Source organism: Epithele typhae (genome assembly GCF_022376455.1).
Source record: "Epithele typhae strain CBS 203.58 chromosome Unknown BXZ73scaffold_44, whole genome shotgun sequence".
Taxonomy (NCBI): Eukaryota; Fungi; Basidiomycota; class Agaricomycetes; order Polyporales; family Epitheliaceae; genus Epithele; species Epithele typhae.
In genome coordinates, this window is record NW_025954235.1 from 261,489 (window position 1) to 278,965 (window position 17,477).

The window sequence follows — 17,477 nt, forward strand, 5'->3', positions numbered from 1 at the left end:
AAGGTCTGCAGGCGGGGTGGCAACGAGGCGAAGTGGGTGAGAGCTACACAAGCGCGCAGGTGAGCGGGCGTGGGACATGACGTGGACACGGGCAAGTGGGTGAAGTGGACGACACAGGTGGGTGGGGTGGACGGTAGACGACGTGGATGTTTCTGAGCTGCCCTACTATCTCCAGATGTATGAACTAATGCTTGCCTACACCTATGACTATCCCTGTCTATTTGACTAGATTAGTTTGGGGGACTTCTAAATAGTCCTAATCAACTATTCCTGACTATTGGTCTTATTAGTGCTAAATAGTCCTAATTAGGAGTTGGGGGTTTCCCTGACGATGTCCATGACGCGAGAATAGTCGGGAGGAGGGATAGAACGAGGGAGATCCGTGATGACGGGACCGGGGAGAGGAGCGCGGAGAGGAGCGCTTAGCTCGGTGATCGCGGGCGACGCGATGTGCGCGCTGTGATCTTGCTTGTTGTACTTCTCCTGTACGCTCTTGCCGGCGCGATTGCCTCGCTTCTTGTTCTTCTTCGCCTGCTGCTGGTTGCTGCCTTGGTTTGGGCGCATTTGCTGCGACTGGAAGGTGGGATCGTCACCCTTGCGCTTGACGGCTGAGATCTTCGCCGCTTGTGGATCCGAGTGAGTGTGTTTCGACTTCGTCCGCTGGTTTTCAAAGCAGCGGATGATCTCCGCGCGGAGCTCGGGGTACTTGAGCTCGGCGATAGTTGCGACTGACATCTTGGAGTTGATGACGTAGTCGTAGTTCGAACTAGGCAGCTTCGATAGTAGAAGCATGGCCTTGATGAAGTCGGGGATCGCGATTTGAAGGTCGGAGAGCTCGGTCCAGGCTTGATCGAGGCGATCGAGAGCGGGGATAGGTGACGAGTTTGATGGGAACGAGGTAGCGAGAGCGGTCTTGAAGTGACCGAAGGCGTTCGCGACCGAGGTCTTGTCGTAGAGATCTTTGAGAGCTTCCCAGATCTCTTTGGCGGTCGTCTTGGTCTTCACTGCAGTTTTGACTGCGGGCGAACAACGCAAGAGGATGTTGCCTTGCGCCTTCTGATCGAGGGCGTCGAAGGTCTCGCCTTTGGTGTCGTCGTTGTCCTTGGGGTTCGCAGAAGGTCTGGTCTTCGTGATCACGGGACCTTGCCCTTGGGAGAGCAGGTAGCACCGCATCTGCGGTTCCCACGACCGGTAGTTCGTGCCGTCGAGGACAGGAACGTGCTGCGTCAAGGTTGAAGACATTGTATGTGTAGGACGATTTGTATTGGAAGATAGTGCGATAAGTTCTGTATGAAGACAGAAATCAGCATACGTCCCAAAACGGATGAAACGCAGCCGTTACGGCGCGAGATAACGCTTTGATGCTGACGCTCTGAGTGAGTCCTGCAGCGGATCAACCGCGCATGGATCTGCACTCCGGTCTGCCATTTCGGCGACCTACAGGTAAGCTCAGCGCGCCGACTGCAGCCATGAAGGCGCTGTCGAGCGACACCAGGGCTCATAACCTGTTGAGACGGTAGCCTCACGCTAGTGGGCGCGACATCTCACCTGTAGCTTAGTAGAGCCTGTTTGAGGTCTCGCACGTAGTGTAGTAGTAAAAGGAACTGTGTATTAGCAGGCCGGGATACTCGGGTATTTATACAGGGTACGAACGAGTGGCTGGTGCTACTGTACAGTACACGAGAGAGGCTGAAACGAGAGCAAAGAAACGGGGCTACACTACGGTATCATAGAGTAGCTAGAGATAGCTCTCTGGAACGGGGGATGCACGATCGGAGACGTGCATGCCATGCAGTGGCGTTCCGTAGAGCGCGCCATACGGCTAGACGCTCTTAGGTAAGCCGAGCCGCTCGGCGGCCCGTGGCCGAGTATGCCGAGCGTTCTCACGCGTAGTCCGCGGTGTACTTACCGCGTTCAACATCTTCCTCTTCCACTTTAGCATCCTTCACCCTTCCTATGTGTGCTACGCTAGTCTGGAAGTGACTATGCTTAGGTAGAGTAAGTGTCAGGTTGGCGTCGGGCAAACGCGGCGGCGCATCGGGGGAACCCGCCCGCGTACCATTCCAACTGTCAACGGTAAGTGATCGTTTTGCTGGCATCTTCGACCGAGGCCTCGTGAGCCCTCAAAGCTCAAATTCAAACTCAAAGCCATAGTCACCGGCTCCGCCGTAGGAACTCGGGATCGCGCCGGGTGTTCTCGCGTACGTGCGTATATACAGGCTTGCTTGGGGTCTCCCCCGGGACAGATTCGACCACTAACCTTTCATAACAGACTCCAGTCCGTCGGAATCCTCATGCCCACTATTTCACCAGCGGCCTATGTGGGCCTAGCGGCCACACTATTCTACGCGTCATGGGGGGTAGCACGACGCCTACTCTCGCGCTCTCCTCTGGACAACATACGTGGACTCCCCAGGAATTCGTTCTTCACTGGTGCGTTTGCTGCGCATTGTGACGACATCATCTGAAGCGATAGCAACAGGAAACATGCTCCAAATATTCAGCATGGACAACTGGAGCTTCGTGCAGGAGCTCGTCGACGCCTACGGCCCTGTCTCCCTCGTACACAACTTCTTCGGGGTAGGTGCTTCGGTGTCTCTTCGGAGGAAAACATATTCCCTGACCTTTACACCTGAAGACCCGCGCGCTTCATATTTATGATGTCAAAGCGTTGCACACAATATTCATCAAGGAACAAGAGGTGTTCCCACGCAATACGCTCAATCGGGAGTTCGTCACTTATGTCTTCAGGCTGCCGTTCCGCTTGAAACTCAACTAGCTTATAAAGGGCTGGAGACATACTTTTCGGCCCGGGACTCATATCAACAGAAGGCGCCATGCACCGCCGGCAGCGCAAAATGCTAAACCCCGTGTTCTCCGCTGCGTACATGCGCGGAATCACGCCCTTCTTCCACGAAATCGTGAACAAGGTGTGTGTTGTATCTCGGTCGCGATCTTCCAAATCACAAAACCCTGTGCTAGCTGGAGAGCGCCATAGAAACGCGTGTTCGCGACGGACCCACTGATCTCGACATGGTCGGCTGGATGGGCCGTGCCGCGCTTGAACTCGTCGGACAAGGCCTACTCGGACACAGCTTCGACCCACTCATCGTCGACTCGAAGGATGAGTTCACTGCGGCGGTCAAGTCTATGTCGTGCGTTGCGACTCCCTTCCGCTTGATCAAGATACTAACACTTCGATCAGACCCTCTATCCCCGACATACTGTACGCGCTCGCCGTCCTCCCTTTGGTGCAGGGCGTCGGACCGCGGTGGCTCCGCCGTCTCGCGGTTCGCTTGTGGCCCGACCCGAACGTGCAACGGATGCGCTACTACGTGGACTTCATCTACGCACGCACGCAGGAGATGCTCGCGGAAAAGAGAACGCGGATCGATAAGGGTGAAGGGGGGATCATGAGCCAGATCGCAGAGGGAAAGGACGTGATGAGCATCCTCTGTGAGTTTCTGCGACATCTGCCACCGCCGACCAAAACGTGACGCAGCTTTACAGTGCGGGAGAACATGGTTGCATCTGAAGAAGATCGCCTTCCCGACGCTGAGCTTCTGGCGCAGATGTCGTAAGTGTTTGTTTCGTGCTATTCACACTATCTGTTTGCTCAGTGAATCACAGAGTCTTCATCGTCGCCGGCGTCGATACTACTTCCAATGCCCTTGCTCGCGTGCTCGATCAGTTGTCGCAGTACCCCGAAGTGCAAGAGCATCTCCGTGAGGAAATTCGGCAAGCGAAGGAACAATACGGCAACAACATTCCATACGACGAGGTGATGGCGCTCCCGTACCTCGACGCTGTCTGCCGTGAGACCCTCCGCCTGTAAGTACTCCTCCCACGCATATGTCACGGAGATTTATCAAAGATGACGACATCCCAGGTTCCCTCCCGTTGTAATGGTCATCCGGGAGTGCGTCTTATCTCTGTTCTGTACGGTTTGTGTTTGACAAATCGCCATCAGATCTCAGGAGGACGTCGCTCTCGCACTCTCGGACCCTGTGGTCGGCAAGGACGGGTCGCCAATGTCGGAGATCATCGTACCGAAGAATACCACAGTGATAGTCAACGTTAGCGCCTGCAACACAAACAAGGCGCTATGGGGAGAAGACGCTTTTGAGTGGAAGCCGGAGAGGTGGCTGCAACCGCTTCCCAAGGCTCTCGAAGACGCGCGCATCCCGGGCCTCTATTCGAACCAGTAAGTCGGAATATACACATCCCCAAGGTCTCATCGCGGATGATACCTCACCAGGATGACCTTCATCGGAGGTGGACATGGTTGCATGTGCGTCAACGCGCTTTCTCATCGTGCAGTTGACTCATCATATCTCCCCATTCAGCGGGTTCAAATTCTCTCAGCTCGAGATGAGTGCGTTATGCTGCCTTTCTTGTGGGTGTACCGCGCGGCTAACTATGTTCATCGCAGAGATCGTGCTCTCTACGCTTATTGCATCCTTCCGCTTCGAACAGTCGAACAAGCCGTTCTTCTGGAACTCAGCCGTCGTCACATACCCGGCCGCCAAGGTCGGGAACACGGAGCCCGAGATGATGTTAAAGGTTTCGCTCGCACAATCACCTCCTCTGGCACCCACCTCCCGGGAATGTAGATAAGCCCGCACCGCGGAGTTCGGGAGCTGTGTGCTTCGCGCCGACTACGTGCCGTTTAGTGTTCAATATTTAATCATCACCGCTCTTACTCCACATGCTTCGCTTCTTTGACACCGGCCTGCTTCTTTGACGGCACATGGGTATATGTATCCCAGGCTCGCCTGCGCAGCTCACGGTCCATCTCTCCCACCATGACCTCGCTGCTGCTCACAGCGTTCGCGGTGGTCACAGGATACATCGGATTGCGCTTCTTGCGCGGGCTTTTTACTCCCAGACCTCAATTCGAGCAGCTCCCCGGGCCGGAGTCTGTATCATGGGTCACAGGTACGTGGGCGAGCATCACCTCATATCCAGCTAATAGTATGGACTCCCAGGTAACATCGGTAAACTATTCCAGTGCGACGCCTGGGATTATGTTCGACACCTATCTGAGGCGTATGGCCAAACGTGCCTCATCCACAACCTCTTTGGCGTACATTCTTCCTACGAACTTTGTCTTCATTCAATAACTCAACCTTGTACATTACAGGCGAAAGGACTGCTGACGTACGACCCGAAGGCAATGCATGCCATCTACATCAAAGATCAAGACATCTGGCAAAGGAGCAACATGTCGATAGAGTGCGTTACCTCTGCCTTCCCTAGCCTCGCTGCTGAACTCTATCAAACCCTTCAGGGCTGGAATGGCCCTCTTCGGTCCGGGGCTGCTCTCAACGCAAGGCGAGATACACCGGCGCCAGCGCAAGATGCTCAACCCCGTCTTCTCCGCGAAGTACATGCGCGAAATCACGCCCTTCTTCTACCAGATCGTCCACAAGGTGCGCATCGGACAGCACCCTTCCCGCTCACAGCGCACCCTCGCGCTTACACACACGTTCTCGAAGCTGGAATCCGCGATGGCCACGCGCGTCCGCGCCGGGCAAGAGGAGCTCGACGTCGTAGGCTGGATGGGGCGCGCCGCGCTCGAGCTCGTCGGCCAGGGTGCGCTCGGGCACAGCTTCGACCCGCTCGTGGAGGACACGAAGGACGAGTTCACGGAGCACGTCAAGTCGTTCTTGTGCGCGTTCATTCGTCCCCACCCTCGCGATCCGCTGACGTGGCCGTCTGCTTTCTGTAGCCCGTCGATCGCCGACATCATGTACGGTTTCGCGTTCCTTACGCTTTTCAAGGACGTCCGAGGCCCGTCTTGGCTGCGCAGGCTTGTCGTGCGGCTCTGGCCGGACCCGGCAGTGCAGCGCGTGCGGCGCCAGGTGGAGATGATCTACGCGTTTGCGCAGAGGCTGGTTGCGGAGAAGAAGAATGCGGTCGAGCGGGGAGACGAGGCGCTTTTACACCGGATCGGGGAGGGCAAGGACGTCATGAGCGTCTTGCGTAAGCTTGTTTCTACCCTCTTTGCGTTTCGACCGAGCTGAGGCCTATGTAGTGCGTGAGAATATGGCAGCTTCTGAGGAAGATAGGCTTCCTGAGGAGGAGTTGGTGGCGCAGATAGCGTGCGTACGCCCTTTACCCCTTTGGGTGTTCAATTTAACTGACACTCGGGCAGGACGTTCATCGTGGCAGGTGTGGACACAACATCGAACGCTCTCGCCCGCGCGCTTGATATTCTGTCGGTTCGCCCGGAGGCCCAAGAGCGGCTTCGGCACGAAGTGCTCGAGGCTCGCGAGCAGTACGGGCAGGAGATCCCGTACAACGAGCTGAGCTCGCTGCCCTACCTGGACGCGGTCTGTCGCGAGACAATGCGTCTGTGAGTACCTGTGTCCTCTTGAACTCCCAATATTTTGAGCTGACTCTTCTATCTGATAGGCACCCTTCGGTCACGTTCACACAGCGAGCGTGAGTGAACGTCCTTCATCTCTGTTTCAAAAGCATATTTATCGATTGCGCGCAACAGAGCCAAACAAGATACCGTCCTCCCGCTCAGCGTGCCTGTGAACGGCATCGACCACATTGCAGTGCCGAAGGGCGTGGAGGTCCTCACGAACATCGCCGCGTGCAACACGAACAAAGCGCTCTGGGGTGACGACGCGTACGAGTGGAACCCGGACCGGTGGTTGCGTCCGCTCCCAACCGCGGTCGAGGAAGCGCGCATTCCCGGGATCTACGCGAACTCGTCAGTGTCGACAGCGCGTCTCCTTTCCCCAGGACTCTGCTCACGGTGTTTCTGCAGATTCTCGTTCGGCGGCGGAGGGTACTCGTGCATGTGTGCCCAATTTTTCTTCGAACCTTGCACGTCTCGACTGATGCGCTACCGATCCCAGCGGGTTCAAATTCTCGCAGCTCGAGATGAGTGAGTCTCCGCGCTTTCTTTCCCTTGAGATCTCCACTTCTCACCAAGTTTGTCCTTCAGAGGTTGTCCTGTCGTCGCTCATCGCTTCTTTCCGCTTCGAACGCAGCTCGAAGGGGTTCGTTTGGAATCTCGCGGGCGTGGCCTTCCCTACTGCGGGCTTCGGCGACAAGGACCCAGAGATGTTTCTCAAGGTAACATGTGTCAACCTTGCGTAGTAGGCTGATCATTGATGCGTGTTGAGATACTGAAATGCCTGATCGGACGGGCTTCAGGAGCGCTAAATATATGATATTTTGTGACTGCCACTGAGACAGTCGGATTCTCGCGGCGTCACGGTGCCCGCACGCTCCCGTAATATCTAAAGCCCAAGCACAACGTCACAAGATTCCACCCTCCGACCTACCATGATCGCGGCCGACGACCCAGAGATCTCACACTCTTTGCATCACCCCTCAAACGCACATAGCCACCACGTCATCTGTTTCAAGCACCTACTGGTTCCCCGAGCTGCTGTGTACCTGGATTGTGCACGAGAAGATGCGGAATAGATTGAAATGGCTCTTGAGTCCACCGGATTAACAGATAAGATTTAGATCTAGATATACCAAAACAAGATCGCGCGCCTCGTTCCCCACACGAGCGCGGCGGGCTCCGCGAAGGTCAGCGGCGAGTCCGCCGCGCCGTCGAACAAGTCCTTCGTCCCCTTCCTCTTTTCCATCCTCCTGCGTTTGGTCAGTGGATGGGCCGGAGGGAGAGCGGGGATCGCGGTACGCGTAGTACCCGGTGACCCACGCGTGGAAGCGTTCGAGACGGGGCTTGCTGACACCTTGAAGGATTTGTGCGAGCCCCCGGGCGGGTAGGAGTATCCGAACACCATGAAGGAGCTATCTGCGTGTACACGCTAAGGTCAGCCTTCTGTGAAGTCGGGGCTGCGTTGAGCGCGATGAAGCGTACCATGGAATATGACACGGCGGAGGGTGGGTGAGGGGATCGACGCCGTGGGACGGCACGAACAAGTGCGCGTGAGCGAGGAACGCTCGTACGACCAGCCGGCGACGGCGTTCCCGCCTTTCTTGTCCTCGCGCGCGCACGGGATGTTCTCGCGTTTCGCGAAGTCCGCGAGGGTGTTGTACGGCTTGCGCGCTTGCTGTTTGAGAAATTCGTCGACTTCCGGCCGGGGATCATGGGTACCCACGCCGAATGAGTGCGATTGTACGGGCGTTGTATCGCGCCGATATAGGAAACAGCTTCTGACAACGCTCTCGCGGTTAGAGATTTCCATCTCGAAGTACGGGGATCTCACCTCCGCGCCACGTCATCCCGTGGACAATAACGATAGTTGTGTAGTCCGTGCTGCCTACAGTCGGACCGGAATCTAGAACGACGCCCAAGAGAGGCGCTGTTGTTGGTGGAGCCTTGGCGCGCATGTCCGAGGGGCGAGGTGATCTTAGGCTTTTCGAGCTGTCAGAGTACTCGATACCATATGCGTAGCTATATGTACTCACCGCGAAGTGACAGTACGAAACCTCTGGAGATTGTTCAAGGCCCGGCTCGTACAGTTCTGCACGGACCTCGCCATCGTCGTCGGCGTAGCTCCTGAGATGGGAGGTGATTGCGTCCAAGAATCCCGACTTCCTGACGTCGAAACCCGTCGTGGATCCGCCGACTTTCTTCTTGCCTGCTTTGCCATACATCTCGTCGAGCACCGTCACCTCACCTCGACCGAACACGGCGGGCGGCCGCGAGTTCAACGACCAGATCAGAACGGGAGGACACATCGCAAAAGAGTATGAAGCTATGGGCAACCATAATGAGCGCAACGGGGAAATGCACAGATCTAGGAAACGCACTGAGGATTTTTGCGCCCATAATACATCGCCAACTGGTCGCGAGCGAGCCCCTGCAGATGTTTGGCTGCTCTTATAGCGTCTTGCATACATGAACGAGCTGGGCGTTTGAGGGGCGAGGAGAGACATCGAGAATAACGAATGTCGGAAGGGAGCGTCCTGAAGGGAAATGGGTGACGTTGTTGACCCGGTCGACCGGCATTGACTCACAGTGGACAAAATTTTCGACGTTGACGTATTAAAGCGGCTCGTGGGGAGGACGCTCGTACACTTCAGGCTCATCGAAGGTCACAAGCCGCACTCGCGTGGCGGATATGAATGTTTCTGTGGGTCCGCCTGAGAATCGAGGACACTCGATCGAGTCATAGCAGCTGCCCGCAGGTCGGCGCTCACTATCAGCAAGAGGATCCGGCGACGCAAGGAACAGGAAGCGAGCGTGCCATACGGATGCTATGTGCCTCCAAACGGGGTTCCGCCTGCTCAGCCGCGGTGGATTGAGATGACTATATGCGCTACTTGTGGAGAGCAACTGATACTAGACACGAAAAGTACGATGAGATTGGTGTGTTCCACGCCACTCCAGCGCGATATGCCCCGGCAAAGATGTCGCAGCCCTTGTGTGGAAAGATTTCCCTCGCCGAGTGCTTCCGTGCCATACGCCCAAAAATTCACGGCATACGCCAGCCTCAAGACTCAAGTACTCACCGTCTACCGCAATTACCATGCAGGTCTGACCAAGCACCCCTCGTCAGATCACGCGAAATCCTTTCCACCCGTATTGCATGCGACATGCAGCTTGTTAGGCGAGCGTAGATGTCTATGAAGATGAGCGACGAAAAGGTTGATGAGGACCGACTCCGACAGCCAGTCTCGACAGGGTGGCTGGAAGTCTGAGCTTGCGCCGGATGAGAGGGAGGGGTGAATGAAGCTCGCTTATACAGCGCAGTCAATGCAGGGGAGACGTGGGCGGCGTAGTAGACGTGCAGCATCGGAGGCGGCGACCAGTCACTGGAATCTCGGCGTCAAATCAACTAGCGCTTGGCGGAGATGAGCGGGACGCCGGCCCGATATATCTGCGCGGAGAGTCGAGACGGTCGGTCCATATCCGCCTTCTTCGTACTACCCCCTATCCAGAGCAAAGATGACTCGGGGTGGGAGCTAAAAGGTATGCTTGCCTCGTGGAATACTGCCGCTCATATGGGCAAGGAAGCGACCTTGCGAACATCGATGATGGGTGAGATACGGGCCAAGTATCTCTAGATCGAGTACACTTACTATAGCGACCCGGCTACCTTCGGCGGGCAGCAGACGCGACATCCTTCCTCGACCACCATGACCTACGTCCCGGAGACTCCTCAACTGAAAAAACTCCAGGACACGCTCACCGAGCAGCCGTCGTTCTGCAACGGCATCCTCGAGCTGCCTTCAGACCAGCTCGAGCTCTACTACGGTCGCGACAGCCCTCGGTGAGCTCGGTCTCTTCATGTCATCGCGCCGATCTAATCATCGTTCGCAGCTACGTCGACTTCGCCAAGTCTGCTCTTCAGCCGGATGCCGTCGCGCAGCTCGCGGCCGCCTGCCAGCCGGCGATGTTTGGCAGAGGCGACGAGACCGTCCTCGACGAGACGTACCGCAAGGCAGGCAAGATGGACGCCCACGACTTCGTCATGCGCTTCAACGTGGAAGAGACCGGTCTCATGCGTGCTATCCACGCCCACCTACTGCGGAGAGAACGAGAGGGACGCAATTCGATCCGTGCGGAGCTGTACAAGCTCAACGTGTACAGTACGTCGAGCTCCATTCTGCCTCGCTATCCCGCGTCTCTGATTCGTGCACAGGCGAGGGCCAGTTCTTCAAGGCGCACACGGATACTCCACGCTCCCAGGACATGTTCGGCTCGCTCGTGATCGTCTTCCCCACGCCCCACGAAGGCGGCACGCTCATCCTCCGCGAAGACGACAAGGAATGGGCGTTCGACTCTGCGACGCTCCTCGCTGGGCGCAACGATGCGATCGCCTACGTCGCCTTCTTCAGCGACGTTGAGCACGAGGTCGCCCCCGTGCTCTCCGGCCACCGCGTCACGGTGACGTACAACCTCTTCTACGCCCCTGCGGTCCCATCCCCACACGAGCCGGCTGGGCTCACCGCGCGTGCCCCGGGGTGCGTCGCCGTCGACGCCATCTCCGCAGCGCTCATCGCACTCCTCGACGACCCCGCGTTCATGGCACAAGGCGGTACGCTCGGGTTCGGGCTCCGACACAAGTACCCTCTTCCAAAGACGTGGAGTGCGGGGGACCCCGATCCGCTCGGGAGTCTCGCGGGCTGGCTCAAGGGCGCGGACTACGCGCTCTTCCGTGCGGCGGAGACAGTCGGTCTGACGCCGCGCTTGCGGCTCCTTGTGTACACAATCGAATGGTCGGGCTACCGGGGGCAGACTGTGGTGTTGTCGCGCATGCCGGACCTTGATGGCTGGATGGAGGACGAGCCGCTCTCTTCGCAGCTGGAGGGAACCATACTAAGGACGATGAAATTTGGGAAGGAGGCAATGGACGACGGGAGCGACGGCGAGGACGAGGACGAGGCCCACGTCAAGGGCCCGGAGATCGCGGTGCATTTCGTGACGGAGGCGTTTGGGCGGACCAAGATGCGGGCACCGCACGCGACGTATGGGAATGAGGCGTCGGTCGAGTACACTTATGCGTCGGTGTGCTTGCTGGTCACTGTCGGGGAGCCGGGGATGCGAGGAGCGATCGGAGAGGTTGCGATATAGTAAGTCGCTCCAGGCGTGAGGGAGTAGCAGCAGATAGCTAGGTCGTAAAGTAAAACAAAGCTAGTCACAGAAGTGATACATCGGGGTCGATCTGGACCCAGTCACCTCCTCAAACTCTTCTATCTTGACGAGCAGATAGAGCGTGCCATACACATAACTCGTTCCCGTGCGCCATGTACAGCGCCTTGGTCCCGTTCCAATCCTCCAGGTACGTCACCCTATGCACCGACACCGGGTCAACGAGCAATGAAACACAGTTAATGTGAGCCCTGAGGGGCACTCGGCGCGGGAACCTGAGTTTACGACTGCACTAATCAAAGTACACAGGGGTCCCCCTGGTCCCAGTCGCCTCATCTACCTTCCCAATCTTGATAAGCAGGCAGAGCGAGCCATACATGTACTGCAGCGACGCCTCGTTCCCGTACGCCATGTATAGCGCCTTCGTGCCATTCCATGCCTCCGTGTACGTCACCCAATGCACAGACTGTTCCCCCTCATTGTCGCGGCTGATGTACTTGTCATTCCAGTACCCCTCCTGGAAACCAAAGTTTGTGAGCTCCTTCGCGCAGAACTCGCTCTCCATGAGCGTCTCTGGGAGCGTTGTTTCCTCGTCCCAGCGCTTTCCGAACACGGGCACGCGCGGGAGCAAGAACGCGCCATCGTCGAGCGCGCCCAAGCCTTCTTCACGCACGACCAGGCGCACGACGGGCTTGAGCCCGAGCGTTTCCGCCGCGCGGAACAGCGCGTGGTCTGAGCCCTTGAGCGTCAGCGCGCCCTTGAGGAACGTCACGAGCGGGTCGTGCCCGCCGTCCTTGAGGTCCCACAGCTTCGGGAGTGGGTACTTGTGACGCAGGCCGAAGCCGAGCGTGGCGCCGGTGCAGAGGAACTCGGGGTCGTCCACGAGCGCGCGCAGTGCGGCCGCGATCATGTCCACGGAGGTGAACGCGGGCGCGAGCGAGCACAAGCCGGCGGGTGTGGGGAAGACTGGTTTGGCGTAGAAGAGGTTGTAGGTTACGGTGACGCGGTGGCCGGAGAGGAGCGGCGTGACCTCGTGCTCGACATCGCTGAAGAAGGCGGCGTACGCGATCGTGCACGGGTGGTCCTTGAGCAGGGCGCCGGAGTCTACGACGTGTTCCTTCTCCCAGTCGCGCAGAACAAGGGTCCCGCCTTCGTGCGGGGTGGGGAAGACGATGACGAGAGACCCGAACATTTCCGGGGAGTGCGGGGTATCCGCGTGCGCCTTAAAGAACTCGCCCTCGTCTGCAGATTTTCAGAACAATCAGAGGGTGCACAGCTGAACTAAGGAGAGTGCGCACTGTATATGTTCAGCTTGTAGAGCTCAGCGCGGATTGAAACCTCTTCTTGTCTTCCAGCCAGTAGAATAGCGTGAACGGTCCCTAGAAGCCCCGATTCTTGAAGGTCGAAGCGCATGAGGAAGTCGCTCGCGTCCATCTTGCGCGACTTGCGATACGTCTCGTCGAGGACAGTCTCATCGCCTCTGCCGAACATCGCGGGCTTGCAGGCCGCGGCGAGTTCAGTCACCGTCTCAGGGTGCTCTTGTGCATCGCTGAAGTCGATGAAGCTGATCGATCACTGTTAGCGAGTGCTCACAGTAGTAAGTACCCACAAGCACAAAGTACGCACTGATGCTGATGACGACCGTAGTACATCTCCAGCTGGTCACGAGGGAGGGAGATGGTACCGCTGCAGAAGGTCGGTTCCTCTTGCAGCGTTGCGCGAAGATGGGCAACCTTGGGGGTGATGGGGACAGGGGACATGGCGAAGGGCGTGACTGCCGATCGCACCGTCCTTCGGCGCTATATATGCGTTGGTCCCGCACGTGACGTCATTGCTGTAGATTCCTAAACGGTCAGTCCGGAGTCCCAGTCGAGCACGCTGACTCTGCCCCGCGAATCAACATCCCCTGGGCACAACACGCCATGGTCTGTACCATCAGCGCTCGTGCTCACTGTGAGTCACTGCAGCCAAAAAGGGACCAATTACCAACGAGGGCGTGGATGTCACAGTGCGGTCATCCCGGGGCGGGACGGTGTCGGAGGGAATGAAGCAGTTAGGACGTCTTCGCTTGCCGGTCATGCTGGGCGGGTAGATGTTGGCGAAAACAGAGGAGGAAAGTACTGGACATTGACACGTTGCCGAACCGTGGGAAGTGTCTGCGGCTTCTGCCGAGGAGCTGAGCGCCGTTTTTCGGCGGACAGCGTCCGACACACCTCGACATCACCCGACCAAACCGCACATCCCATGATCCGCAATAGCAGCTTTCCGCCTCCGTATGCAATGCTATCCCCGCCACGTTCCATCATGTTCAATAGCAAGCGACTAGACGTGCCACAAGGGAGAGCAAATATTCGCTTACGAAATTATCATTCATCTCAAGCCATTCACTCCAGATCGTGGTGATCTGTGTGCATCCGTACAAAGTCAGGGTCTAATTTAATACGGCTCCCATTCCGATCTGTCGTTTATTGATCCGAATGTGCACAGGTGAGGGCTGCTTCCCCGTGTTCGACGCGGATGCCTGACGAGGAACGCCCCGATTGGAATACTCCACGACGAGTAGTAATGGAGGGCATCCCAGAACTTCAGAAGAGGGTAACGACCGGACTGGCAGGTATCTTTTACGCCGTCCGTACACCCGTGCTAACTGCGTCACTACAGCTGATGTCAAACATACTGAGGCGTCGTCATACTCTGCGATACAACTGCTGCGGCCGCATCTGCTGGCGGCTTTCCATTCCACGAATACCCGAGGAGCACGGAACGCGGGAGGAGGGGCGGGACTTTCCGTCCCTGCTCCCCATCCCGCGTCCACCAGGCCAAGCTCCAATTCCCGCCCACTCCCATCCGCCGCAGCACTCCTCCGCCTTCGGATATCCTCCTCTCATAACATCCGACGCTGCTGCGCACCAGTCCTCCCTTTTCAAAATCGCATAAATACCCCCGCGTCGTCTCCGGTAAATATCAACATCCATCTTACGTTCTCTACCGTTCAATTCGCCACTATGCTCGCAGTCTCTTCCGTCCTTCTCTCTCTTGCGCTGAGTGCCTTCGCTGCACCTGCTCCAGATGCCCACGTCCGTCGCATCTCCACCCGCAACATAAAGTCTCTCAAGACCTCAGACGGCTCCTTTGACCACCAAAGGGCCATCCGCCAGGTTGCATACGACCACAAGTGAGTGCACGAGCGGAGGTCTCATGGGAATTTACCTCTGATCATGCGCCGTTTGCAGCAAATACCGGAGCAACCTGATCAGCTTGCACGATAACGTCGGTGCAGAAGCGTTCAAGGACGGTGCTCGGATCCTCCCGCCCGTCGAGCCCTTCGTCTCGCCTTCTGAACAGCAAGGCACAGAAACGTTGAACAACGAGCAAAACGAACTCTGGGCGGGAATCGTGGGCGTTGGCACCCCGCAGCAGAACTTCAACGTCGACTTCGACAGTAAGTTGCATCACGCGTGCTGCTCGTCGCCGCTTGCTCACTTTCCACCAGCTGGGTCCGCAGATCTATGGATCCCATCCGCCAACTGCACTACGACTGACTGCGCCCAGAAGGCGCAATACCATCCCGAACGATCTTCCACCAGCCAGCGTCACGACAACGAATTCGGCCGCATTCGCTACCAGGACGGATCCACTGCCTCTGGGTCTATCTTTACCGACACCGGTGCGCGCTCTCGCGTCATGGACAGTGAGATCACAATGCTGACGTATTGCGGGCACATGGCAGTCACTGTCGCGGGTATCTCAGTGAAGAACCAAGGCTTCGCCGCCGTCGACTCCATCTCCGACGAGCTCGCCCATCGCCCCATCGACGGCGTCATCGGCCTCGGCTACCCAGCCCTCGCAAAGATGGGCCAGACGCCGTTCATCAACAACGCCCGCGCCCAGGGCTCGATCAAGCACGCCGAGTTCGGCCTCAGGATCACCGACACCACCTCAGAGCTCGAGATCGGGTTCCAAAGCGGCGATAAATGCACCGACGACCCCGAGGTACACCCCGTCACCGGCGAGTCCGGGTACTGGCAGATCTCCAACGGGATGCTCGGCCGGGGCCTGCACGTGTACGCGCACGACTTCTCCGCGGTCATCGACTCGGGCACGACGCTCATCTACGGCCCGCCCGCGGACGTCGCGAAGTTCTACAAGTCGGTCGAGGGCGCGGAGCTCTGGGACGAGAGCAACGGGTTCTACTCGTTCCCGTGCGACGAAGCGCCGTCCGACGCGCACTTCCAATTCGACCAGGGGTGGAGGACGATCAGCGCCGAGAACTTCAACTTCGGGCAGATCGACGAGACGACGTGCATCGGGGCGATCGTGGGTCGGGACATGGGGCTTGGGAAGAAGACGTGGGTGCTCGGAGACAGCTTCCTGAAGAATGTGTATGCGGCATTCTCGTTCGAGACGAACGAGGTTTCGTTCTGTCGCCCCCGTGATTAGAAGTTTGGGTCGCGCATATGTTATCACAGCGCTGGACGCTGACATTTATATGAACATACTGTAAAATCAACCAATCGAGTTTGCATAGCACTATGACCGCAAGCTGCCTGATCGCTGGCTCTTCAACTTACTCTGGCGACGCCTCCTTACCGCGGTGACCCTCATATTGTCCGTGTGCCCCACTACCTTCGTTTTAAAGCGGACCGTGATTTACGCCTCCGCGACGCCGTCAGGGTCGTCCCACCGCCTCTCATCTCTACGCGCTCTCCCGACAGCGCTGCCAGCACTGCGATCGGCGAGCAAGCGCGGGTCGCGCGCTTTTCAGTCATGCGCCAGGAGCCTTGGGCGGCGCGCCTCGACCTTGTGGCGGAGTGCATAGTCCGCACCGTTCAGGGAGCACGAGAGACTCTCGAGAAAGTTGGGCGTACCTTCCAACGGCAGTGCACGTCTTCGCTGAGAGGGGCCCGAGAGCTTGTACCAGACAGAGTCCGGGACCGCGCGAGCTCGGATGGTGCCATCGCTCGGTGATACTAGTCATCTAGGGATGGAGTGGATGAGGCTAAAGGTAGACCAGAGGGGAGAGGCGTGACTTCATCCTGGACGTCGATAAGGAAGGAGACGTAGGCGATTGTCATGGATGTCGATGAGATTTCAAGTGCCGCAGAGTTCGAACGAGAGCCGCGTGTGAATTAGATCAAACAGTGTGGGTGACGTAACGCATGTCACAGGCCGTAACAGACATGAGAAAATGACAAAGACGCGTCACGTCCACGTGTCGGCGGTCGCTATGATGTCGGACCGCCCTTGCTTTCTTTCCCTGCCTCAGACTTTGCCGAGCGGCGAGCGACGCCTCCTTCTCCACACACGCTCTTAGGGCAGTAGGGGCGCAGGCGGCACATTGCGCGCTTGCGGCGCTTGTTCTTTTGTCTTCGTCACACAGAATACGTGAGCATACGTGACTGCCTATTGTTCCGCATCCTGTGTCTGGTGCCTCCAGCACACACATAAGTCCTGCTTGAGCCGTCTTACACAGGAACATGTGCTTGACAACAAGGTAAGCATAACGACCAGAATCCCTCTGCTCGAGCAATGATCAAATCTCTATTGCGCAGGACGGCACGGCCGTGCACAGGCACGCGTCGTTGTCCTCAATCAACAAAGCGCCGGGCTCACTCGTGCTCGTCCCAACTATAAGCGCGATCATCTTGTCCCCTCCCCCCTTCGACCCCCTCCCCTCCCCTACAGGTGCCCATAAAAGATGGCCGTCGGGCTATCTCCGTGGACCAAGATGTTCTCGCCATGGTGGTGGCCTCCTTCGCACCCACTCGAACACGGCACGTCAGTTCCGGCCGCACCGTCACGCCACTCGACATTCATGCCCATGTACGACGGATCCACCCTGGCCTCCTTTACCAAACAGTTTCTTCCGGACGTGTACAGGCACTACGGGATTGCGCTGCTCATCGCGAAGATGCTCGGTACTCGGTGGATCATCATGCGC

The 17,477-nt window shown here is 57.6% G+C and overlaps 6 protein-coding genes across 6 annotated transcripts; 4 read left to right on the plus strand and 2 right to left on the minus strand.

Moving 5' to 3' along the window:
* Positions 1-2,294: 2,294 nt before the first annotated feature.
* On the plus strand, positions 2,295-4,617 carry BXZ73DRAFT_50926 (cytochrome P450; the record flags this gene model as incomplete). The annotated part of the gene is made up of 13 exons (XM_048020529.1): positions 2,295-2,433; positions 2,483-2,580; positions 2,639-2,730; positions 2,789-2,930; positions 2,983-3,155; positions 3,206-3,456; positions 3,511-3,577; positions 3,631-3,831; positions 3,890-3,919; positions 3,971-4,204; positions 4,259-4,291; positions 4,347-4,375; positions 4,433-4,617. The coding sequence occupies 13 exons, from the start codon at positions 2,295-2,297 to the stop codon at positions 4,615-4,617; spliced, it is 1,674 nt and encodes a 557-aa protein (XP_047875428.1).
* A 188-nt stretch (positions 4,618-4,805) lies between these two features.
* On the plus strand, positions 4,806-7,116 carry BXZ73DRAFT_103820 (cytochrome P450; the record flags this gene model as incomplete). Its single annotated transcript, XM_048015699.1, has 12 exons — positions 4,806-4,938; positions 4,989-5,086; positions 5,144-5,235; positions 5,291-5,671; positions 5,732-5,985; positions 6,038-6,104; positions 6,158-6,358; positions 6,418-6,447; positions 6,506-6,724; positions 6,782-6,814; positions 6,873-6,901; positions 6,962-7,116. 12 exons carry the CDS (start codon positions 4,806-4,808, stop codon positions 7,114-7,116), a joined length of 1,692 nt encoding a protein of 563 aa, XP_047875429.1.
* A 966-nt stretch (positions 7,117-8,082) lies between these two features.
* On the minus strand, positions 8,083-8,277 carry BXZ73DRAFT_6520 (uncharacterized protein; the record flags this gene model as incomplete). The annotated part of the gene is made up of 2 exons (XM_048021772.1): positions 8,083-8,151; positions 8,194-8,277. Coding segments are annotated over 2 exons (153 nt in total), but the record flags the coding sequence as incomplete, so codon positions are not given.
* Positions 8,278-10,071: 1,794 nt separating this feature from the next.
* BXZ73DRAFT_50901 (uncharacterized protein) lies at positions 10,072-11,518 on the plus strand (the record flags this gene model as incomplete). The annotated part of the gene is made up of 3 exons (XM_048020526.1): positions 10,072-10,214; positions 10,265-10,533; positions 10,587-11,518. Coding segments are annotated over 3 exons (1,344 nt in total), but the record flags the coding sequence as incomplete, so codon positions are not given.
* Positions 11,519-11,828: 310 nt separating this feature from the next.
* Positions 11,829-13,296, minus strand: BXZ73DRAFT_79458 (uncharacterized protein; the record flags this gene model as incomplete). Its single annotated transcript, XM_048023092.1, has 3 exons — positions 11,829-12,778; positions 12,835-13,100; positions 13,163-13,296. The coding sequence occupies 3 exons, from the start codon at positions 13,294-13,296 to the stop codon at positions 11,829-11,831; spliced, it is 1,350 nt and encodes a 449-aa protein (XP_047875432.1).
* A 1,245-nt stretch (positions 13,297-14,541) lies between these two features.
* On the plus strand, positions 14,542-15,976 carry BXZ73DRAFT_50816 (protease; the record flags this gene model as incomplete). Its single annotated transcript, XM_048020510.1, has 4 exons — positions 14,542-14,711; positions 14,770-14,978; positions 15,030-15,203; positions 15,267-15,976. The coding sequence occupies 4 exons, from the start codon at positions 14,542-14,544 to the stop codon at positions 15,974-15,976; spliced, it is 1,263 nt and encodes a 420-aa protein (XP_047875433.1).
* Between the last annotated feature and the right edge of the window lie 1,501 nt (positions 15,977-17,477).